The following is a 16079-nucleotide window of genomic DNA, read 5'->3' as shown; positions in this document are numbered from 1 at the left end:
TTTCATCTGCTTCTTATGGTGGAGTCGTGAGCCATGCAGAGCTGAGTCGGGTGATTGCATGTCCTGTTGATTGCGTCTGTCCATACGCACGCCAGGAATTAAAAACTGCAGTGAATACAATACATAGCTTAGCTTACAGTGAAGCTACACCAGGCGCGTAACTGAAGCGTTCCGTTCGCATAGCGTTTGCTGCAACAATTAGCTGCCACTATAATCAATGGAGGTAGCTACACCAGACGTGATAGTGGCGCGTACATTCGAAAAAAATAGACCAATCATTTAAAATGAATTTTACGCGTCGCGAACGGAACGCTTCAGTTACGCGCCTGGTGTAGCTCATACCTTAGAGATAAGAGAGACATGTCTCCGAAATAGAGATTTTTGTCTTTCATCTTCAGGACAAGAGTCAGTCGCCACAACAATACTGAATATGAATGAGTCTCCGGGATGGTAATGAAAACACGGAAGCAAGATATGGCACAGCGCAGGCCCAGATCTGGTCCACATCTGGTCCACATCCAGATCTGGTCCACCAATCAGCAGCACGCCCTCTGTTCACCCCGACACGCACCGCACCACCTGGAGAGATGGAGAGGTGGAGAGATGGAGAGGTGGAGAGATGGAGAGGTTGAGAGATGGAGAGATGGAGAGATAGAGAGGTTGAGAGGTGGAGAGATGGAGAGGTTGAAAGATGGAGAGGTGGAGAGATGAAGAGGTGTCGGATGCGGACAGAGGGTCATGTTTTTCCACATGATCAGCGCTTAGAGAAAGGTCAGGAGGTCACACATGCCGTCCACAGGGGTTCTGAGGATGCCAGACCCTGCGCCTGGCATCTGAGGGCAGGTGTGTTCCGCTGTGTTTTTTTTCCTGGTGTTTTGGTGTAGGCAGCCATTTTGTGGTAGTCGAATTCACACAGCAAGCCAAATTCCCTTTATAGACACACACACTCACACACAACTATACACCCACCCAGGGTGCGATTTGTGTAAAAACCAGAGGGGGGGATGATTTTGAATAAGTTTGTAAACCCCCAAAAAAAAAAAAAAAAACAATTCATAGCCTAGTAATGTCATGGCTAATAATACCCTATTTTATTTTTTTGCCACCTTTGTAACATTTTAGTTTTAGTTTACCGTGGTGTATGACTTTAAACAGCTTAGTGTGCTTGGTATGATGATCAGCTCCTCTAATGCAGGGTAGGACTACGCTTTGACAAGTATACAAATTCACCTTGTTCTTGCCCCATCTGAAATGACTTCTCTACTTTTGCTGCCTCCATCCTTTCTGTATTTGTTGTGTAAAAAAACTTTGTATATGATGGCACTGAAGTCTTAGTGAATTGGCTAACAGTGTTAGTTGGTAACCAAATAGCCTACACATTGTGCTACACACTGTGTAGGCTACGTGCATTCTCTCCTGCTGATTTATGCTCAGTAGCCAAGTGCTGTAATCTTGCAAAAGTAAAAAAAAAAAATGTGTTTATTGTAGCCTACAGAAAATAAATAGCCTATCATACTGTCAGTTAATTGCCTACAGTGCAGTGAAGAGTTTGGAGAGTAAAGTTATAGGGCAACTTTGAAGTTTTATGAAAATAATTTACTTAACCAGAACATAAAGACCATGAAGCTTCTATTTCTTTGCAGCTGTTAAAACACCTCGCTAGATAGTTTAAATACCCACCAACATTCTGCTTTTGCAGTACAGATTATTTCAAAAGTTATTTGTCTACTACATTGGCTGATTTATCAAACGAGTGCTTTCGCTTGTCCTCCACAAACTACAGGTGTTTCGTAGAGAGCCATTGAATAAGCGATGCCAAGCAATTACTGTAACACTTTTTGTGACATTCAGCAAATATCTCCTCATTTAATGTAAGTTCCTTCGACAATAGGCCTACGCTCTACTCTAATGCAGTTGTCCTCCATCTCAGTTGCATCAGTTTTCTCATTTTGAAGGTTCTAAAACATTATTATGCTTCACTGAATCCTTCTCGTTTTCTTTCATTTGTCCTGCTAACTTTTCCATTGAACCCAGCCATTTATGATGGATTACACACTCGACATTCTGAAATGTCCTGCACGATCAAGGCCAAATTAAGTTATCACGCAGCCACTGTGTCAGCAGCATGAGTGGTGACGGTGCATTTCTGATGTCAGATTATTATGTAGGCTAGCCTACTAGACTGTTCTCACGTTGCAGCGCTTTACTTATATGAAGTAGCATTAATCAATATGAGGGGCAGATGGGGATAAATGTTGTCCCCCCCGACAATAAAAATAATTTAGCAGAGGTAGGGATAGGAAAACCAGAGGGGGGGAAATCCTCACCATCCCCCCCTACAAATCGCACCCTGCACCCACCTACTCTTCCATACAGACACATACACACACACACACACACACACACATCCACACTGTGTATCTATCTACCTACTCTTCCATACACACATACCTATATTTACACACACACACTGTACATTCAAACACACACACACAGACACACACCCAGAGACACACACACACAGGTTTACGACTCGCCCTGATAAATGAGGGGAGAGATGCCAATAAACAGAGGAGTGTGAGCGATGGGCTGAGTCAGCACCCAGAAACAGCAGCCAGGTCAACAGCTCTCCTCACAGGCCTCTAATGCATGCACTTATTAACAGCATCCAGTATGCACACACGCACACACACACACGCGCATTCACGCACACACATTCAAGCATGCACACGCGCATTCACGCACACACACACGCACGCACGCACGCACATACACACACATTCACTCACGCACACACACATTCACCACACGACACACACACAGCCACACGAGACACACACACAGACACACACGCACATACACACACATACGGTATACGCGAGATACACACACATACAGTATACGCAACACACACACACACACGTACACAATCACACATACACAGACACACACACACACACATAATCGTAGAGGTGGGTAAGCTCACAGCTCACATGCAATGACTTGCACCCACATACACCAACACAAGTGCTGTTGGTTTGTTTTTTTACTGACAAATTGAGAGAGAGAGAGAGAACAAGAGCGATAGAGAACATCTTTTGATCTCACATTCTACACACTCCACACTTTCACACACACACTACTGGGTTTGATGATAGACAAGTGCTACTAAAACACACATACAATATGACATACATAAAGAAAACCACAGGTTTCCTCACAAGCATAGTTCCTCACAAGCGTGCACACACACACACACACACAAACACACGCACATACTGTACAGACTCTCTCTATCTTCTCTCACTCTCTGAGTTTCTCATCTGCCACACCAGTATTTCTGCTTCAGCGACTTGGTGTCCCACTGGCATTGTGCCGCCACCTCTCTCTCTCGCTCTCTCTCTCTCTCTCTCTTTCTCCCCTTTTCTTTCTCTCTCTGTTGTGATCCCCTGCCATGCGAGTCACCCGCGTACCTCTTTCCAGACTAATAGCCATCATCTTCTCACCTGGCCTTGCGTCCTACCGACCACTCAAACCTCTCTCAGACACTGCGGCTAAGCCTCTGGGCTCAGTTGAGTCATCTGACCGCTGCAGGCCTTTACGCTGATGAGGCCGGATCCCACATCCGTTTGCAGGGTGGGTTTGCACTCAGAGGTCCCTGTTGATTATGTCAGTCGCTCTGTCAGCTTACGTTTCAGCTTCCCTTTGTTCTGGCACGCACACACACACACACACACACACAAGCGTCCCTTTGTTTACTGCTGCCGGTGTTCAGGTACAACGCATCTGCCAAATGACATTCACACAAAATTGCTAATTTAGAGCTGCTGCTGCTGAGCTAGTGCTGGATTAGTTGAGCATTATTTTGCAGTCAGACACTGACTCAAGTGAGAGAACTTTCCGCATACTCACTTCCCTGGCTAGATATTTCATTTCAAATACCTCATTTTAAATTGCCACACCCACTCAGTCTTCTCACCGATCAAATCGATCAGGGAACACAGGAGGTTGTCAGCTGGATGCGTGCCAGCTCTGGGCCAGACCTGCGCCAACTCCAGGCCAGATCTCCGTCACACCGTGCCCCTACTTCCTTGATCCTCTCCTCTGGCACGATCCCTATTGCACCATGCAGCGAGGAAGGACACGTGCAGCATGGCAAGTCACGCAACAGGTCCCTCCCCGAAAAAAAAACATCTCACTGAACTTCCCAAATTGGCACCATCTGGCCCGAGGTGGGGGGCCATTTGTGCAGTGTCCAGTTCTGAGTGGTGAGGCGTCTCCAGGCTTGGCATGATGAAGAGGAGGCTACATAGGGATCCTTGGCCGGCGTGCCAGCCCTGAATCTCTTCTCATTTACAACACCTGAGAGGCAGTGAGCTGTCAGGCACTCTGAGAGGCGTCCAGAAAAGCCTTAAAGGTGTACCGCCACACCGGTGTGACGGGAATGTTGGAAAATGAACGTTCTAAAGAATATCTGGGTTCATTGTATTCAACATAGAATTTTAGAACCTTCAATTGTTGCGGAACGGAATCTTATGTTAGAATGTTCAAAAACCTACGGGTTAAAGCGGCCTGCCAACTCTAAAGGGGATGGCTAGCATTGTAATAACTGAGACCAGTGCATTAAGTTATTTAAATGGGAGTTTTAAAAGGCTGCTTGCATTTGGTCTCAAAATAACTCAAAGGCCCTTGCTTTCAAACGCTATATATGATTGGTAAAAGATAACGACTTAGAAGCAAGGCACACTTACTCCAGTGGAAACACATTTCCCTTTAGGGGAATTGTAGCGTAATGATAAGCATTTTTTTTTCCTTAGAAAAAATGGAGCCGCTGACTTCTATGATGATCACGCTATACGATACCAGCTGAGATCTCGAAGGATTTTTTTCTTTTTCTACGTTAACAATGTAATTAGGTTTGTTGAGACAGTTTAAAGCCCTAGGTGGGGGGTGATGGGAAATGTTGCAGCCCTGGTGTTTTGGTTCTCTGGGGAGGAGAGCTATAATAACCTACTTAAACTCTGTGACCACAGAAAAATATGCTCTCACACACGCAATGACTGCCATCAAGAATAAGCTGCAGAAGGAAATAAAAAAGAAATAAAAAACATGGAGCGCACACGTCCGCTCCTCTGTGTACTGGTCAAAGATGCTGATAGGAATTTCCAATCCTGAGGGGGGCCTGAGATAGTCATCAGCCGCTCCCTACAGCCCTCAATCAGCCCTACAGCCCTCAATCCCTACAGTCCATTTCCCCTCTCGCCGAGCGACCGGCTCGAGGAGCGGGCGCACGGCTTGTTTGTCGCGTCGCCACCCGGGTCAGGGACGAGAGAGGCAATTCCGTCAGGAAGTGGGATTACGCCGACTTTGGATACGTCTAATAGTGTTGCATCGGGGGGCCCCCGGTGGCGAACACAAAAGCTTAGCTTGGGCACGGCACATGTGTGTACAATGGGCTTTAACCGATCGCAAGGCGGCGAATACATTTAGGGACGGAGAGGGCCCCGTCTGGAAAACACACGCAGCTGAATTAGATACGAGCTGTATGGCATATCGTTGCATATCCACGTTGATAAAGTCAGGCCCGGAGTATGTCGGAGGGCCCGTTTGTGGCTCGTTTCGGGAGCCGCGGGACAGATTAGCTTTCTGCGCTGGCCCCTTTTCATGAATGTAACAGGATTTGGGCAGATTTGTGGATTTAACGGTGAGCTGTGCTGAAACGTATCCGCCAGGCCCTTTCATGGCACTACGACCTGGCATCGGCTCATTTTCTGCTGTGTGACGGCGCCTGAAATGTTTTGTTTTTTTATCAAGGGAATATAAAACATTTGACCCATCACAATACATTCTCTTCCAATCAAACCAGATTAGTATTTTTTTGGCTTCACCTGTTATTCCCTATTTACAGATTGCAGTAATGCATTATTTTATAAGACCCTAACTGTTTACACTTCCAACAACTGTATATTTAAAAAATACATATATCAAAAATGCGGCATTGCTATGCCCTGCCTGACGCACATTTGCAGCATGTTTTTAGCTCTGATTGAGTCGTTGGTAATGAAGCCAGCTCAGAGCCATGTGCACTGCTCTGGTACGCTGAGTTCTTATTGGTAGGGTGTGTGTGTGTGAGGGAAGCATCCTCTCGGGGCCAATTATGTATTCAGATCCACACCTCAGTAAACAGACCCCAGTGCCAGCAGCTCTGCTCCTCTATGTGCTTTCATCCGTCTGCTTTCTGCTCCTCTCCTCTCCTCTCCTCTCCTCTCCTCTCCTCTCATCTCATCTCCTCTCCTCTGTTCTCTCTGCTCCTCTCCTCTCTGCTCCTCTCCTCCTCTCTGCTCCTCTCCTCTCCTCTCTGCTCCTCTCCTCCTCTCTGCTCCTTTCTCCTCTCCTCTCTGCTCCTCTCCTCTCCTTTCTGCTCCTCTCTCTACTCTCCTCTCTGCTCCTCTCCTCTCTCCTCTCCTCTGTCTTCTCTGCTCCTCTCCTCTCTGCTCCTCTCCTCTCCTCTGTCTTCTCTGCTCCTCTCCTCTCTGCTCCTCTCTCCAATCTCCTCTCTCCTGTCTGCTCAACAAAACTTGCCTCCCCTCAACTGAAACCTCCCAATTCATTTGCTATGTTCTGCTGCTGCTGCTTCAGCTGGAGGATACTCCTAAGCTGCTCCCCTGAGGGAGGGATGGTTAAGTGAGGGGAGGTCGCGGAGAGCATGCGTCTCATCTGCCCTCCATTGCATCACAGCTGAAAGGCTGGTACAGAGGGGGTTGATACCGAGGCTGTGTGTTTGTGTATAGGGGGGTTGATACAGAGGCTGTGTGTTTGCGTGTTTGAGTATAGGAGGTTGATACCGAGGCTGTGTGTTTGTGTATAGGGGGGTTGATACAGAGGCTGTGTGTTTGTGTGTTTGAGTATAGGGGGTTGATACAGAGGCTGTGTGTTTGTGTATAGGGGGGTTGTTTGTTTGTGTGTTTGTGTATAAGGGGGTTGTTTGTTTGTGTGTTTGTGTATAGGGGGGTTGTGTGTTTGTGTATAGGGGGGTTGTGTGTTTGTGTATAGGGGGCTGTGTGTTTGTGTATAGGGGGGTTGTGTGTTTGAATGTTTGTGCATAGGGGGGTTGTGTGTTTTTGTATAGCGGGGCTTTGTGTTTGTGTATAGGGGGGTTGTGTGTTTGAGTGTTTGTGTATAGGGGGGTTGTGTGTTTGAGTATAGGGGGGTTGTGTGTTTGAGGTGTGTGTTTGAGTATAGGGGGGTTGTGTGTTTGTGTATAGGGGGTTGTGTGTTTGTGTATAGGGGGGTTGTGTGTTTGAGTATAGGGGGGTTGTGTGTTTGTGTGTTTGTGTATAGGGGGGTTGTGTGTTTGAGTGTTTGTGTATAGGGGGGTTGTGTGTTTGAGTATAGGGGGGTTGTGTGTTTGTGTATAGAGGGTTGTTTGTGTGTTTGTGTATAGGGGGGTTGTGTGTTTGAGTATAGGGGGGTTGAGTGTTTGAGTATAGGGGGGTTGTGTGTTTGAGTATAGGGGGATTGAGTGTTTGAGTATAGAGGGTTGCAGTGCGGTGGTGGGGGCCCTAAGAGCTGCTAGAGAGAGGATGGGGTGGGATGGGGAAGGAGCGCTGTGGTGTGGTGTGGTGGCAGGAGTCCAAAAGCTGGCTGCAAGTCATTTGCAGCAGGTCACAATGCACGCTCGCCTCTTCTCCCTTACCATCACAGCCTGGAGTGGCTGTCGCTATGGCAACGCTCCGGCATTTCTTTTTTTTTTGGGGGTTTCTTGATGCAGCCTCTCTTGTGTCTCAGCTTTGCAGAGGTCAACTCCTGTTCTAGCTTCACCTCCTTCAGGCAGTGTCTCTCTCTCCCTCCCTTTTTCTCTCTCTCTCTCCCTCTCTCTCATCATGTCATTTGCCCTCCCTAACATTTTCTCTCTGTCTGATTTATGTCTGTATTGTCCAGCCCCAGCCATGATTCACAGATCAGCTGACTCTGTTCTACTATATATACCGACGTGGGGAGTCGTATTTCAGATTACAGCTCTTCAGCCTTGAGGAATTTACATCTCATCTACCCCCCTGTAGTTACCATGGTCACTGGCTGTGTCATCATTATCATGTAAAATATGGGCTAATGAACGCCAATCTTCTCGGGTGCTCTTGACTCCGATCAGACATGTCTCACCGGTCATCTCCCCGCTGTCCCTTGGCTCTTGAGCTCAGCAGCGTCTCCTCTTGAACTCGCGTGTCCTCATCCCGTCTCCTGGGCGCCACCTCGGAGGACCCTCTCCTGTGCCTCCCTTCCTCCCATCCAAATTGAGCTGTCTGACCCCCCTCGGCAGGAGAGTGATTGTCGGGACGGAGACCGTCATTGACGCTTTTTTTGCGCGATGGGCTGCTCAGCCGCGGATATTTATGACATCGCCGTAGCACGGGGCATAAAATAACGCGGCCCAGTCAGGAGCTTGGCCACGCACGCCGGCCCTCAGACGTGCCCGTCCATGCGGCCTTATGATTGACGGCCGGAGCCGCTGCGAGACATCTGGGCGCGCTTTTATTTATTTTTTTTTTTTTTCTTTGTCTGTTGGGGTGAGCTTGTGTGTCTTATCGGAACATGCAAGGCTCGTCTTGACAGAGATGAACATCTCTGTGACAGACTTGGCCCTCCTCTGGCTCCGATCTGGCCCCGGTCTGCCGACTAGGCTGCCCCCAGGCGCAGGACACTTTCAAGTGGCGCCTCAAAGCACGCCGCATGACTCACCAGACACCTCGTCTGCTTCTGGAGTGGCAGGCCGGGAGCAGTTGCCGTGACGCCCTCCGAGACGCTCCTCACCCTGCTCGCCTTCGCCGTTTGAAGGCGCCAGCGCGATGGAGGGCGTCCTCTCCTGATGCCGCCTCCCGCGTCTCCCTTCGCCACGGCGCCTAGAGCGGGCGCCTTTTAAAGCCGACGCATCTCGTCGTGTCAGCGAGAGCTCCGCTAAGTAGAGGTGATGGCTGTGGCCCCGCGGAGGCCCTGGAAGTCTTGATGTTTAAATTAAACTCTCTCCTTTTTCACTTTCTACTCACATTCCTCTCATTTCCAGGCAAGACCAGCACACTGTAGCCATCTGGGTCAACACTTTCACTTTCAAATGGCATAATTGCTCCCAAGAATCCTTTTCTCCATGCAGCCCTGTCAGTCTCTTTCACACGCTTTCATTAATCTCCTCATCGCTCGCTCTCTCTCTCTCTCTCTCTTTTACTCTTCTTTCTCATCTTTCTATTCCTCTCATCTTTCCACCTCTCTCTTATCTTTACCCACCCTATATCCCCATCCTGTATGTGGGCTGGGAGAAAATAAATGACACCTGGGAACGTGTGTGTGTGTGTGTGTATGTGTATGTGAGAGTCTATCTATCTGTCTGTGGTTGGATATGAACAGGATGCGTGTCTGTCTGTGGCTGGATATGTGTTTGTGTTTGTGTGTGTGTGTGTGTGTGTGTGTGTGTTTATATCCATGACTAACCATGACTAAATGTGAACAATGTCCAGGTGACAGATGTGTGTGTTTTTTATATGAACAGTATGTAAGTTCTCAAAGGGAAAAAAGAAAGTGTTGAACAAGTGACTAACTTTCTCTCTCATGTAAACAGCTGTAGCATCAAATCATCAGAAGACAGAATGCTATTTCATCTTTATTCTTAAACTTAAACTTACACACACACACACACACACACACACACACACACACACACACACACACACACACACACACACACACAGTGTGTGCTCTATCTTCATGAGAAAGGCTGTTTTCACACCTAAATAAACCTTCTAAAATCCCCCTATATTCCCCTCCTTTTTTTGTGGTTTTCTATCCCCCCCTCTCTCTCTCCCTGCTGGTTGCCTGCTGCAGGTGAATGAATGCGCTACAGGCAGCAGAGCTTAACCTGAGCCTGCTCCCCATCCTCCCTTCTCCTCTCAGGGGATGGCCAAGGTCCAGGATGGACACACACCAGAATGTGACAGGTAACTATCTATCTTACTTCATCAGTATCACACACACACACACACACCAGAATGTGACAAGTAACTATCTTACTTCATCACTATTGCATGTGCATGCACACACATGCACACACACACACACACACACACACACACACACACACACACACACACACACACACATACACACACACCAAGAATGTGACAGGTAACTATCTATCTTACTTCATCACTCACTATCACACACACACACCAAAATGTGACAAGTAACTATTTTACTTCATCACTATCACGCACACGCACACACACCAGAATGTGGTAGGTAACTATCTTACTTCATCCCTATCACACGCACACACACGCACACGCACGCACACACACACCAGAATGTGGTAGGTAACTATCTTACTTCATCCCTATCACCAACACACACACACACGCACACACACACACACACACACCAGAATGTGGCAGGTAACTATCTTACTTCATCACTATCACGACACACACACACACACACACACACAGACAGACACACACACACACACACACACCATAATGTGACAGGAACTATCTTACTTCATCAAGATCACACACGCAGGCACGCTCTCTCGCTCGCTCGCACTAACACACGGATAACGCTGATAGACATGACAAACTAGCTGATCACTGGTGAATCACTGTACGTGTGTGTGTGTTGGGTATGTAATGTGTGTGTTTGTGTGTGCGTGTGCATATGTGTTGGGTATTTAATGTGTTTCTGTGTGTGTGTGTGTGCGTGTGCATATGTGTTGGGTATTTAATATGTGTGTGTGTGTTTGTGCATATGTGTTGGGTATTTAATATATGTGTGTGTGTGTGTGCATTTTTGTTGGGTATTTAATGTGTGTGTGTGTGCATTTGTGTTGGGTATTTAATGTGTGTGTGTGTGTGTGTGTGTGTGTGCATTTGTGTTGGGTATTTAATGTGTGTGTGTGTGTGTGTGCATTTGTGTTGGGTATTTAATGTGTGTGTGTGTGTGTGCGCATCAGCCCTGCGATGTTAGAGGAGAGCCGTGATGGAGTGAACAACGCTAGCCTGACAGCCGGCTCAGCTCGACAGGTCTACGTTCAGCGTCACCACACACACGGTTTCGGCTTCATCGCAGGCAGCGAACGACCCGTCGTTGTACGCTCCGTCTCAGCAGGTGTGTGTGTGTGTGTGTGTGTGTGTGTGCGCGCGCGCGTGTGTATAAGAGCGAGAGTAGAATTTGTAATATTTTCTTTAAATGTAATTTTAATGGGTGTTTATATAGGTTTTGCAACCTATATATGTGTGTGTGTGTGTGTGTATGATTGGTTGAGTGTATATTTATGTGTGTCTATGTATATGCATTGGTATGCATCACTTGTCATTACACCCAACTGTACACGTGTGTGTGTGTGTGTGTGTCTCTCGTATGTGTGCATACCCCCTCCCTCCCCAGACGGCCCTTCAGACGGAAAACTCCTACCGGGGGATCAGATCTTGGCCATCAACGGCGAGCCGGTTCACGACGCTGCCAGAGAAAGAGTCATAGACCTTGTAAGGTAACATCCTTTACTGCCACTGAGGGAAGGGAGTGGGTGAGGGCGAGGTGGGCAGAGGATGGGGTTTGTGGGATGGGCACATAGCCAAACATCATGCCCAGGGGCAGTCCATCTTCCTTCCATACTCCATACCCAATGACCATAAGTCAAGTAAGCACGCCTTCCTTCAGACAGCACTGAGGGTGTCTCCCCTGTTTTGTTGATGTCTGAGTCTTTAATTAGTAATGAGTGAATAAAAACAGACTGCTCTAAAATGCTGATGGCGATCCCATGTATGGGGAACTGTGTGTTTTCTTAATTTTGGGGTGTGTGTGCAGCGAGTTTTAAGTCCACTCACTCACTACAACACTCAAACACACACACACACACACACACACACACACACACACACACACACACACACGTCTCTGTCTCCTCTTCTCCTCCAGACGGTGTAAAGACTCTATAGTGCTCACGGTTATCCAGCCTCAGCAGGTAAGAAGTGGACATCTGGAAAGTGTAACCATTGTTTACATGCAGTAGGCTTTGTACTAAACAGTATACATAACTGTAGCTATTCACCACCTGCACTAAGGTTTAGGCTAAACAGGGAAACATGACTCAGCTAAATGGCTTCATATGCTAAACATGACTCAGCTAAGTGACTTTAGAGTCTAGTTAATGCATATAAAAATACTGCTGGTACACTGGGCCAGCTGTGTGGTAATTCTGGATGTAATGTTTTGTTTAATATTCTCAATTGAGTCATCCAATAAAAATAATAGTTTCCCAATCCCTTTTATTAGAATGAGTTTACTGTAGAAATGGCTTTAAAAAAATTGAATTTGTTCAATGCATCTGTGTACTCCAAATCTTTTAAACGTCCTTTTTCATTTTCAAAAAGCAAATGAAATGAAATGTGTTTTTGCTCTGATCTCTCTCCCTCTCTCTTTGTAGTCTCCTAAATCTGCCTTCATAAGTGCAGCCAAGAAAGCACGCCTGCGAACCAACCCCCCAAAAGTGCGCTTTTCTGAGCAAGTGTCAATCAGCGACCCAGACTCAGTATGTCTTCCTGTCTGCTACACACACACACACACACACACACACACAGGGGTGGGTAGTTACAAGTAACGCACATGAGTAAAAACATTTTTTCGAGGAACGGCAACTTTCCATATTCCTTTTTCGAAACAGCACTTATCCTTTTACTCTAGTACATTTTTGAGTAAGTAATCTACTCTTAACTCCACTGCATTTTCAATTGCCTTTCGTTACAAGTACAAGTTTAATATCGGAGGACAAATTTTCAGAGTATTTCGAGGGAGAAAGCGCACAACGGCGTGGGAGAAAAGAAATAGGGCTTCAGAATGCATTGTTTGTTACGTTGCCTCGTGATTATAAAAGTATTCTATATGTAGATATGTAGCCTATGTAGAATCAGACCATGTTGTAGCATACTACACGGAAGTAGATGTTCTATATATCTAACAGCTCAGTTAAGGCAATGACGTCCTGACAGCTGTATCGATGAGACTAGAGGTATGAAACGACACGGAAACTTTCACCTATATTAATTTCTGGCCAGGATCGTTCAACAATCACATTGGACTAAGGAAGTAGGCCTACAACTTCATTCACAAGCAAAGCAAATGCACTGGAAATCAAGCACAGAAGTTAGAAAAACCTAGCATTTGTTTATGTAGCCTCAATGTTGTCAGTGCAGGACATGACAGAGACGGTCGGCTGGGAAAAAAGATACTCTGTCGCTCTGTCCGAGTGGACATGCCTAGGCTATGTAGCCTAAATATAGGTGTACCCATTATATAGCTATTGTTTTTAGGTTACATTGTCTGTATGGTGACGTTATAACCAGACTTAGCAATGCCAAGCAGAAGAATCAGCTGGCAATGGATTGGAAATGACTGCTTTTCAATCCATAGCCATAGTCTTAATGCTTATTCTGGCTATGACCAGAAAGCCTACAGAAGTGTGTCAAATAATATTATATTAAATATTTTATAGTAAATAAAATATATTTGAATTAGGCCGTTAAAATATGGTTGCCTATATGATTAGCCTACAGACGAGGAGAAAAGCAAACAGGCGTAACGGCGTGTATCCTTTTAAAGGCCCATCAAAATATAAAAATGTAAAGAAAAAGTAACTTGTTACTTGAGTACCGGTAATTTATTAACAAAGTACATTTTTACTTTTACTTGAGTAGATTTCTCAGATGGGAATATTTACTTTTACTTAAGTTATTCTTGAAGGGAGTAATTGTACTTTTACTTGAGTATATTTATTCAGTACTCCCACCCTTGCACATACAGAGAGAAAGAAGAAAACCCACCTGCGCACAGGTAGGGTGAGACAACCCCACCTGTGCACAAATACGTACGCACGCACACACGCACGCACACACACACACACACACACACACACACACTCAATCCCCAGCCAATCCGAAGCAAATCCATCTTTAAAAAAACTTTCAAATTCCACTTCGATTTCCTTCCATTATTCTCACTTGTTTTCTCTCAGCTCTTTCTGTTCCGCCCCGCCGATGCGCTCCTATCCTCGTATCAAGTCTCGGAGCCCCAGGTGAACGCAGACTTATTTGTGTCGGTCACACTAAAGTGAAAGGCATTGGAGATGATCTTACTCTAGTTTAGCGAGCCTCAAGAGCTCGCCTCGCTTGCTCTTAGGGATGTGAGGAGAATTGATGTGTGTCTAAATGTAGGGGATCTGTAAAGCATCTGTACAGGAGACAGTGCACTGGCACATGTGTGTATATGAACTTGAATTGAATAAATTGAATTGCTATTTGGTTAGCAAAAAAATAGAATCTGAGAGCTAGTGATGGGCAAATGAAGCTTTGGTGAACCACTAAACCACAGCAGTGTGAAGCTAGCAACACTAATGAAAAAATCCAATATGGCTGCCACATGTAGATTTTTCAACATAAAAGTCCTTACCCAAACCAGTATATGTAACCAAAAATATTGGTTTGCTAAGGACTTTTATGTTGAAAAATGTATGTGTGGCGGCCATCTTTTTGCTTTTCAGCTAGTGTCGCTAGGTTCACACTGCTGTGGTTCAGTGGTTCACCAAAGCTTCATTTGCCCATCACTACTGAGAGCAGTTTAGTTTGGGGCTAAATTATGTGATGTGAAGCTTTATGAAAAAGATGGATAATCCTCAAAGAACCTCTTTCAATTCAGATGGAGTTCCAGAGATGGCGCGTATTCCATTTGATTGGATCCCCACAACTGAGAGATGCTGACTAGCCTAGCCAGCGTCTGATTGGTTTGAGCGCTCCATTTTGAATGAGCAGGCATGAGGATCGGAGCACAGCTGCACTTGCTTGCAGGACCTCAGCTTTCCCTCAGTGAGCTGCAATGTTGTTGTTATCCGCAGTCCGTTCATTTGCAGTATGTTTCCTTTTTCAAATCAATGCTAAATCTGCTAGCCGGCACCCTCGCCTTGGGTGATATGGAGGCTCTCGTGGTAATGTCTCCTTCCCTGGCTTGTGTTCCCATCCATACAGTCCCCCACCCTCCTCCTCCTCCCCCCACCTACTTCCCCTACAACCTTCCCGGCCACACAAGCAACGACGAGCTTTGGGTGCCGCCTCTCCACTTTAGTAAGGCCACGTGATGGGAGGGGCGTGCTGTTCTCCGGAAGGACGCGATTGGCTGGTCAGGCCTAGAGGCCGCAAATCGGTAAAGACCAAAATACCACCGCCACCACCACCACTTCTACTATCACCACTACCACCACCGCGCTGCCTACAGTCATGCCAAACTCCATCTCCCGTGCGATCAGCAAGCTCTGGCTGCCGGCCGAATCACCAGACTTGCTCATCGGCGCAAAAAGAGAGAGAGACAGGAGGTGCTCGTCATATACGTCTACATACATGCATACGTAGACCTGTTTCTCCAAGGGACTGAAATCAGCCAGTGGTGAGAGGCAGGAGCAAAAAACACCAGAGAACTTGTTTATTTTATTTTTTTGGAAAACTGGCAATTAGCGTGTTGCAGGTGTAAACAATTTTTTCCCTTGACAATGCTGGCATGTTGCTGGCCTGCTTTCAGCTGTGTTGGTTTTATGCTGTAGACCACCATGACCAGCAATACCATGCCAGATTTGGCATAGAAACCAGCAAAAAACCTGCACAGATGTGTCAAAAACAACATTATGAAGGTCTGTGCTGTATTTCTTGTGCCTAGCATGCCTAGCATTAGATTCCTCTGTGTTGACATACCAGTGATTGAGAGGGCCAGCATTCCAGTAAGCTGGTCTGTATCGATTACTCCAGCAGGGCATCACTTCCTGTGTTTGAATTTCCCCTTGGGGATCAATAAAGTATCTATCTATCTATCTATCTATCTATCTTGAGACCTTACTCACTGTTTTGTCCACCATGCTATTCTCAAGCCCAGTTCACAGCAGAAACAATGATCTCTGATTGGGAATTGAACCGTAGTTTACCCTTCAACTTGCCTCTTGTCACTGATCCCCACTGCTCCCTGCCCGCTCCGCCCACCTCCGCCCTGCGTTTCCCCGA

General features: G+C 46.4%; 1 protein-coding gene across 1 annotated transcript in view; it reads left to right on the top strand.

The window, feature by feature from the left end:
- frmpd3 (FERM and PDZ domain containing 3) overlaps positions 1 to 16079 on the top strand; it is a 140001-nt gene that overhangs the window by 106068 nt on the left and 17854 nt on the right. Inside the window, exons 3-7 of the mRNA XM_048231950.1 lie at positions 9874 to 9986; positions 10997 to 11151; positions 11431 to 11533; positions 11962 to 12007; positions 12470 to 12574. Of these exons, the coding sequence (XP_048087907.1) occupies positions 9946 to 9986; positions 10997 to 11151; positions 11431 to 11533; positions 11962 to 12007; positions 12470 to 12574 (450 nt within the window). The 5' untranslated portion in view covers positions 9874 to 9945. The remainder of the gene's footprint in view (positions 1 to 9873; positions 9987 to 10996; positions 11152 to 11430; positions 11534 to 11961; positions 12008 to 12469; positions 12575 to 16079) is intronic.

This window comes from Alosa alosa, chromosome 21 (assembly GCF_017589495.1).
Source record: "Alosa alosa isolate M-15738 ecotype Scorff River chromosome 21, AALO_Geno_1.1, whole genome shotgun sequence".
In the NCBI taxonomy this organism is placed as follows: Eukaryota; Metazoa; Chordata; class Actinopteri; order Clupeiformes; family Clupeidae; genus Alosa; species Alosa alosa.
The sequence above is the reverse complement of the archived record's forward strand: the minus strand, read 5'-3'. Positions and strand labels throughout refer to the sequence as shown.